The following is an 8,526-nucleotide window of genomic DNA, read 5'->3' as shown; positions in this document are numbered from 1 at the left end:
CGTAAATGATATCGGTAACTTAGATTTCCGGATCCTTCAAGATCCAGCAAGATCATTTGTTGTGCAATTAGCGTACATTATTAAAATAAAAAATGGCAGAGCCCAGCCACTTCACGTGAAGATGGAAGACCAGCGAAGCTGTTATCTTTACGACAACTTTACGACAAATTTATTGCTACATTACGACGACTAAACGACATCTATACGGTTTACATATGATTGCAATGAAGACACGTACACAACTTCATTGTTGAATTGTCTTTATTTTCGATTGAGCCAAAGTCTCTGTATCCAACATTACTGGAGTAAGCTCAGTTTCGCAGCTCTCTATTCTCGCCTGCGGAGGCGAGTGCCCCAGGTGGCGGTCACGAGAACGGGCGGCGCTGCAGTCGGATCTTACTCCCCTGTGTCGTGCGTCGTCTGCTACCACCGCGTTGAGAGCTTGGCGCCCCCTTTGTGCCCCACAAAACTATAGGCTGACGCTCCTCTTTTCCGACCTACAGATTTGGGGTGGGGTTTGTAAATCAAAGGAAAATAAAAGTTCCCCGTCTGCACCCGCGTGAGCATTGCAGACTTAAAGCCGATCGAGAAATAAATGAATCGGGCAATCGCCAAAAGTATTTTTGAGTGTAAGCCGATTTGGTAAGAAAAGGAAAATTATCTAGCTTGCCAGAGCCAGGGGAACGGGCCGGCATCAGCGGCATTTATTTATTGTCCTAATGTTGATAGTATGCGTTTTCTGTTTTTTTTTTTTTCTTCTTTTTTTTTCTTCGTTTTCGTTTTTCCTGTGGGTCCTTCCGGTCTCTGGGGCCTGGATCTGAATCTGGAAATATACTTGGAAAAGTGATTAGTTCCCCTCCCCCCCTTTGCATTAGTAAAATTAATAAGTTTATGTATTTGTCTACTTCTGTTTTCCCGTTTTCCCTCTCCCCCTTTTTTTTTTTCCATCTTCTGGGTGTGTGCGCATGTGTAGGTATTTCTATCGATGCTTGTGTATCTATACATTGTGTTTTCGTCTTTTCCTTGTTATGAAGAATTATTTATGGAGATTTGTTGTGGGTTAATGGTGTTTGTTTTCTTTGCTGTATTTTGTGGTGGTATGTAGTCTTGTGGCTCTTTTCGAGTTTTTGGTTGTCACTTTTACGTAGTTATTTTGGGGTGGTTTTGATGTTGGTTGTCTTTGGGTTTTATGTTAGAAAGGTCGTAGTTAGTTAGGGTGAGCTGTTTAGTTAATTGATTTTCTCTTTTTTTGTGTATGTAGTATTTAAGGTTAGTAATTGTTGGATTTTTTATGGTTTAAAAGGTGTGAGGTGTGTTTTATTTGTATTCTAGTGGTTGAGGTTGCGGTTGGGGTTTAGTTTTAGGGTTATCTAATTACTAGTGTTGTGCGTCTGTTGCCTATTGTATTTAGCTAGACCGCTGGGTTGATATTTAGTTGGGTATAGAGTAGTTGTTTTTCCCTTTTCTTTTTTTTTTTTTTTCTCTCTCCCCTTTTTTTTCTCTTCTTTTTAGTTTTTGTTTTATCCCCTCTCCTTTTTCTCTCATTTTTCTTTTTCTATTTTTCCTGTCTTTTAGGGTTGGGCAAGTTTCCCTTTTACCTATTGATGCCTTTTTTTTTTTTTTTTTTTGTTGCCTCACTGCCCATCGGAGGTCTCTCATCACCCCTCCCCATCTCTATTACTCTTTGTTGTTTCTTTTGCTGCCTGGTCCTTAGTAACGAGGGCGCCCCCCTCCTCCCGCCCCCGACCAGAAAGACAAACTTCTTTTTTTTTTTTTTTTTCTTCTTTTTTTCCCCTTTTCTTTCTCCCTTTTTTTCCCCTTTTCTTCCTTCCTTTTTTTTTTCTCTTTTTTTTTTTTTCCTCTTTCTAGCCTGCTCTGAGGTTCTCGCGACCCGCCCCCAGAGGGAAACTCCAGGAGCGAGTGGGCGGCCCCTGTCTCCCGGGGCGAGAACTGGGACCCACCAGGGACCCCCAGGTTTTAAGTGGGTGCCCCCCGCCGTGACCTCCTCCTTTCTCTCTTTGTTTTCATTCCGTTTCGTTCTATTTTGTTTGGGGGAGGCCCCGGAGTCTCCCCCCTAATGGGTCCCTGTCTTTTTTTTTTTTTCCACATTTCTTTCTCTTTTTTTTTTTTCTTCCTATCCTGCTTAAAGGTACTCGCGACCCACCCCCAGAGGAACACTCCAAGGATGAGTGGGCGGCTCCTGGCTCCCGGGGAGAGCCGAGGAAGCCCAACCGGGGACACCCAGGTGTCAGGTGGATGCCCCCCGCCGTGACCTTGTTTTCTCGGTACTTGTTTGTTTCTGTTCTCTTTGTGGGGGAGGCCCCGGAGTCTCCCCCCTAATTTGTCCCTGTCTGTTTTAGTCGTTTCTTTTTCCTTTTTTTTTTTTTTTTCCTTCTTCCAGACATTCTTTTTTTTTTTTTTTTCCTTCTTCCCTCCCTTCTTTCCGTGGGGGAGAGTTGGTGGGGTGCGCCCCTCACTTATTTTAGGGCCTAATGCCTTCTAAAGTTTCCGCCCTATCGGCCCGATGGGAGTCTCTATCTGGGCAGTTGGCTTTCCTTGTCTCTGGACCCTAATTTCCCCCTTTTTTTTTTTTTTCTTTGCCTACTTGTCCCAACCCTAATTTCCGAGTTTTTAGATGCTGTTGCCTATGAGTAAGGGAGTGCCAATAAGATTGTCGGGTAGGTGTCCCAAATAGTCTATGCAAGTTATAAGTATGCTTTCTCAGTTATATTTGAATTGTATTTATATTGTCTGATTTACTTGATTTATAGTTTTGACGATTTCTTCTAAAATCTTGAATGCGTCTTGATGGCTTATTATTTGTGTTTTGTTTGAATCTGTGAGGCCTGTTGGGAAATATTTTAAGAATCTGTCTCTAAGGTTTTTTGAGATTGGGCAATTTTCTAGATAGTGGTTAAAGCTTTTAGCTGTATTGCCACATGCACAGTTTTCGTCTTGTGTTTTGTTAATTTTTTTAAAGTAGAATGGAAATTTGCCATGGTTTGTTAGTAGTTGTGTTTCGTAATGGCTAGCTGGGAAGTTAGTTGGAATGTTATGTGGTGAGGGTATCCATTTGTATAGTGGGGAATTTCTATCTTTTTCGTTCCATCGGGTGTTCCAAATCTCTATTAATTTGGAGTCAATTTCTTTTTTTATGTAATTTTTGGGAATTTTAATGTTGATTGGTGTCCCAGTTTTCCTTGCTTCGTTTGCTAATTTGTCTGCGATATCATTACCTGTTATATCAGTGTGACTTTTTATATGGTATAAGTTTATTTCGTGTAGTTCCTTGATGTGTTTTATTGCTTTTTTTATTTTATAGACTATTGGGTTAGTATTGTGTGCGTTCGCAATGGCCTGAAGGGATGATTGGCTGTCGGAGAATAGTGCGAATTTTGTTTTTTCGGGGTAGGTCGTAATTTTTGTTAATGCTGCTTTTATTGCTATTAGTTCTGCTTCAAATATTGTTGAGTGGGGCGGTAGTTTGATTTTTTCTAAGTGTTGTATTTTTTCTCGTTCGTCTAATATTATGTATGCAGCTCCTATTGTTTTCCCCGATACTGACCCGTCTGTATAGATTTGTAGTGTTTGGGTTAACTCTATTTGTTTTATGTTTTCGATCGGTTTAAAGGGGAAGGAGATGGTGTCTGCCGGATGAATTTTCCATATGTCTAATGAGTGTTGAATGGTTGTGTGTAGGTATTCTTTGTTATCGAAACTGTAGTTTTTTTTGTTTTGAAAAATTTCGAAGGTGGCTATTTCTTTCTTTAGTATTAAGTCTAGTGGTTTTAGATTTGTTAATATGTTTAAGCTTGAATTACTGACTGTTTTGTAAGCTTTTGATATTTTTAACATTGGGATTCTTTGTATTGACTTTAGTTTTCTAAGTAGGTGTGAATTGTTTCTCTCTTTCCAATAGAATGGTGCCGCATATGTGATTGATCTTTCAATAGATCTTACGTAGATTTCTCTAAATTGAGTTTGGTTAATTCCCCATTTGATTCCTGAGAAGGCGGCTAATCTTATGGTGTTTTGATATGTTTTTGCTTTGAGGTAGTTTAGATGAGGTATAAATGATAGGTTTCGGTCAATGATTATTCCTAGAATTTTTATTTCTTCGGTGTGTTTGAGGTTTTGCCCTCCAAGTTTGATTAGGGGTGGCCTTTTTTTATAGTTGTTTCCGATGGTTGTGTACAACGATTTGGTTTTATTGAATTTGACTCCATATGTTTTGCTCCAATTGTTTATTTTCTCTAATGCTGAATTGGCTCTTTGCTCTATCTGTGCCCTGGTTTTCCCGTTAATTACGAGTGTAATGTCGTCTGCAAATGCTTGTATATGTGTTCCTTCTGGGAAACTTTCTTCTAGTAGATTTGTTATAAAGACGTTCCAAATGAGAGGGCTTAATGGTGATCCTTGAGGGCTGCCTATTGGTGCTGTTATTTCTATATTACCTGATTGGAGGTTGTAAGTTATTTTTCTTTCTTCGAGTATTTCTTTTAGTAATATATAGAGATTTCGTGGGAGGGATTGATCTTTTAGTTTTTTTAATACGTGCGGGATCCAGACTGTATTGAAAGCGTTTGTTATATCTAATGATATGATTATACTTTTTTCATTGTTGCTTTTGTTGTTTTCGATTATTTCTTTTATCTTTAGTAGTGCTTTAGTGGCTGATGTTCTGTGAGTAAATCCGTATTGCTTGGGGTTGAGAAGTTTGTTGGTATAGAGGAAGTAGTATATTCTATTATTAAGTAGTTTTTCTAAGATTTTTCCGATTGTTGAGTTTATGCATATTGGGCGATATGTTGAAACTTCGTCTTCTGGTTTGGATTGTTTAGGAATTAAAATTGTTTTGCTTTCCTTCCAGTTTTTGGGATAGTATCCGTATTCGAGACATCCATTGAATATTTTAATTAGTAGTTGTGGGTGTGCAGCGAATAATGCTTTTACAATTGTGGGAGTTAAGTTATCTGGTCCGGGTGTCTTCTTAGTTGGGGTATTTTTAATGATGTGTTCTATTTCTGAGTGTGTAAAGGATTTGTCGTCTTCGGTTTGGGGGGCTTGTTCTGTATATATTTTAGTATCTCTTTGTTGTTTTGTATATTGTTCTGGTTGGTCTTTTGGAAAGTGGCTATTAATTATGGTTTCAATTGATTCCTTGAGGGTAGTTGATTTAGTTCCGTCAGCTTTTTTTTATAGGGGGGATTATTATAGGTCTCTTTATTTTGTTAAGTGCTATTTTATATGGAATGTCAAATAGATTCTTTTTGGTGGCTTCTGTGCAGAAGTTTTGCCAAGATTCTGTTTTCGCTTTCTTTATGTTGTTTTTATATGTTTTCTGGGCTTCCACATATAATCTTTTGTAATTTTCTTTTAGTTGGTTTTGACATTTCTGATATCGTCGTCGATGTGCTCTCACTCTTTTCCTTTCGGTGTCTAATTCTGGGGTCCACCAGGGGTTTTGTCCTGTTGATTCTTTAATTTTCTTGGAGTGTTTTTTGTACATTTGTTCTAATCTCTTTAGTGTCTCATTTATGATTTCTTCGAGGTTTTCTTTGTTTTTTATATGTTTCCCGTTGATTTTGCTTAGTGTTCTGTCTGTTCTTATTGATTCTATTAGCCCTATTTCGCCTTTTTTGGTAAGCTTTTTGACTGTTTTGGATATTGATTTAAATATATCTATGTTTATGTAGTTGTGGTCGCTTGCTGTAATTTCATCTAGGACTTCCCAGTTGTTTATTTTTTGTATTAAATTATGTGTTGAGAGTGTTAAGTCGATCCAGCTGTTTCCATTTGCCGATGTGAATGTGGGTGGTGAGTCTTGGTGGTTGAGGAGGTGTAGGTCTTTTTCTATTATGAAGTCCCCCATTTTTTCTCCTCTTTCATCGATTTTGTTTCCTCCCCATGTGGGGTTTTTTGAGTTGAAGTCTCCTACTATTAGTGTTGGTGTCGTTAGATGCTTTTCAAGAATTTGTTCAATTTGTTCGAGTGTGTAGTCTAGATTTTCTTTGGGTGCTGAATACGAGTTTATTAGTAGTAGTTTTTCCTTGCTTGTAGTGAGTGTTATAGCTATTAGATCCCTATCAACCTTTACTAGGTGTATATCAAATATTTTTTTATGTATTATTATTGCTGTTCTAGGTTTTTCCTTATTGTGGATGATTATGTCTTTTACTGAGAAACCAATGATTTTATTGTTTGAGTAGTAGGGTTCTTGTATGCATGTTATATCGGATTGGATGTGTGGTTGATTATTCTTGAGGTGTTCTGTTGCGGTATATGAATGGTTTAGGTTTATTTGGGTGATTCTAATGGATGTGTTGTTTGTTTTATGTGTGTCATATTTTTTCGCTTCAGCTGTTCCCTCTTCCATCGTGTTGTCCTCTGTTCTCTCGCCTCTCTCCCCTCTCTGACTTTTGTTCCCTTAGTATGAAGTTCTTTGTCGGATTCTTTCGACTTGTGCTTTATATGTTGGGCACATCGGGTCTGTGAATTTGTGATTAGTGTCAAATTGTGATTTGAATTTTTCGTTGCTGTTGCTGCAGGCTTTGCATTTGACTGCGATCACCTCGCATTCTTGGTGTCTGTGTTCTCCGGCGCACTCAGAGCACGTCGCTCTGTTTTGGCATAGTCTTTGTGTGTGCCCGTATGATGAGCAGTTGAGGCATCTTGAGACATATATATTCTCTCTGAAGGGACAGGAGGTCCAACCTATCAGTAGCCTTTTCCTGTTTTTTAGTTGTCTGAATGCGTTTGCAGACATTTCAATGATATGGGTGTTCGTGCCGTTGTTTGTTCTGAAAGTTCGAATTATTTTTATTTCGTCCTCTCCTGCTTCGATTTTGTTTTGGTGTATGATTGCCTTCGTGATTTCTTCTTCTGTTAGCTCTCTTTCTACTTGTGTTATGGAGATTTGGGGATTTCGTTCTTTGGGTTTTTTGTATTCTAGTTTTTCTCTGGTGTCTTTTGTTTCGTTGATTTTCCTTTCCAGTTTGTCTATGGCCTCTTTTGAGTTGGTAGTTATGGCCAGTCCTCCCCTAATCGGTTTAAGTCGGACGTCAGTCAGCCCGACGTCCGCTGGGTCGATCGATTTCTTCAGGAGGTTGCCCACTCTGATGTGGTCGTCTTTTTCTTGACTTCCCTTTGTCGTTACCAGTAGAGTATATTTCTTTTCTTGCTCATTGTCGTCTTGTTTTGGGGTTTCGTTGTTGTCATCGCTTTGCGTGCCCAGCGCCTGTGAGTACGTCTTAGTCGTCGCTTTCTCTGGCTCGTTTAGTCTTGCATTGTTTTGCAACAGGACGAGTTCTCTGAGGTGCAGGTTCTCTTGGATTATGAGTTCGGTTTTTTCGTTGATTCGGCTGAGTTCGGCTTTGATTTTGGCGTTTTCGTCCATCACCTTGATTGTTGTTCTTGTAAGTTCTCCGATGGTTTTAAGTAGCTCTTCCAAGCATGCCTGTGAGAGCTCCTGTGTTTGGGGTCTGTCTTTTTTGGTGTCTTTTGTTTTGTTTTTGTTGGCCGCGTTGCGACTAGTTTTCCTTTCATCTGGGAGGTCGTCTTCCCCCGTCTCTGGGATCTCCTCCCTCACTTCCCGTTCCAAGTAGATGCCCTCTTCCTCAGGATCGGTGTTTTCCTTGTCCTTGTGTTTTTTCTTTTCATCGTTGTCTGAGCAGTATTCTTTCGTTTTTTTGTCTTTCTTCTTCTTCTTAACGCTCTTTCTCTCGTGATATGCGTTCATGTTTGCCGGTGGTGTTGTCTCCGTGTGGTTGAGGCTTCTAGGTTCTCAGGTAAGTTTTTAGGGTGGCTAGCGGGTGGATTCGAATTGTTTCGCTTTGGTTTCCTATTAGGGATAAGTTTGGATTTGGGATACAAGGGTAGGTGGAATTCGACTGATTTGTGTGGTTCCCGCCACTCTCCCCAGGGGTCCTCAGATGTTGTCTAATACGGGATTTCTATTAGGCCGTTTTTAATCGCTTTTTTCGCCCGGCTTAGTTTCGGATCGTCCTCCCTGGGGTTTCTAAGGGGGAGGAGGTGCCCTTATTTTCCCTCTAGGGTCAATGGTTTTCGAGATATAGTGTAATTTGTGTGGCGTTTCGGTTTCGTATTGGTTTCCAATGGGTGTTGGGCTTAGCTGATCTCGAGGTTTCGGTTTCGGTTTCGATTTCGGTCTTGATTGGATATTTTGCGTAGTTCCAACTATCCTCCCCAGGTGACCTTAGTTGTTGCCGAATACGGTGTTTCTAATTAGGGCGTTTTCGATTTATTTTTCGCCCAGATTAGTATCCAGTCGTGTTCCTCCGGGATTCTAAGGGGGAGGAGGTGCTCTTATTTTCCCTCTAGGATAAGTAGTTTTCGAGATAGAAAGCAATTTATAGGGCAGTTAGGTAAGGGCAATGAAACCTGGGTCATTTGTTCACGCTCTTCGCTTTGGCTATGTCATGAATAATCCTATTTTTTCTTATGTTTCGACCGCCCCGCGCCATGTTTCTCTTAATGTCGAATGCCAACGTACAAGCATGGCTATCA

General features: G+C 39.9%; 1 protein-coding gene across 1 annotated transcript; it reads right to left on the bottom strand.

Moving 5' to 3' along the window:
• Positions 1 to 2,561: 2,561 nt before the first annotated feature.
• Positions 2,562 to 7,738, bottom strand: LOC121837089. Its single transcript, XM_042292528.1, has one exon. It carries the CDS (start codon positions 7,736 to 7,738, stop codon positions 6,428 to 6,430), a length of 1,311 nt encoding a protein of 436 aa, XP_042148462.1. The 3' UTR covers positions 2,562 to 6,427.
• Between the last annotated feature and the right edge of the window lie 788 nt (positions 7,739 to 8,526).

This window comes from Ixodes scapularis, unplaced genomic scaffold, assembly GCF_016920785.2.
Source record: "Ixodes scapularis isolate PalLabHiFi unplaced genomic scaffold, ASM1692078v2 PGA_scaffold3__209_contigs__length_174095766, whole genome shotgun sequence".
Classification (NCBI taxonomy): Eukaryota; Metazoa; Arthropoda; class Arachnida; order Ixodida; family Ixodidae; genus Ixodes; species Ixodes scapularis.
Note: the sequence above shows the minus strand (reverse complement) of the source record. Positions and strands in the feature narration are given on the sequence as shown.

Coding starts and splice junctions, on each gene's coding strand:
- LOC121837089 (XM_042292528.1), bottom strand. CDS start 7,738: ATGAACGCATATCACGAGAGAAAGAGCGTTAAGAAGAAGAAGAAAGAC.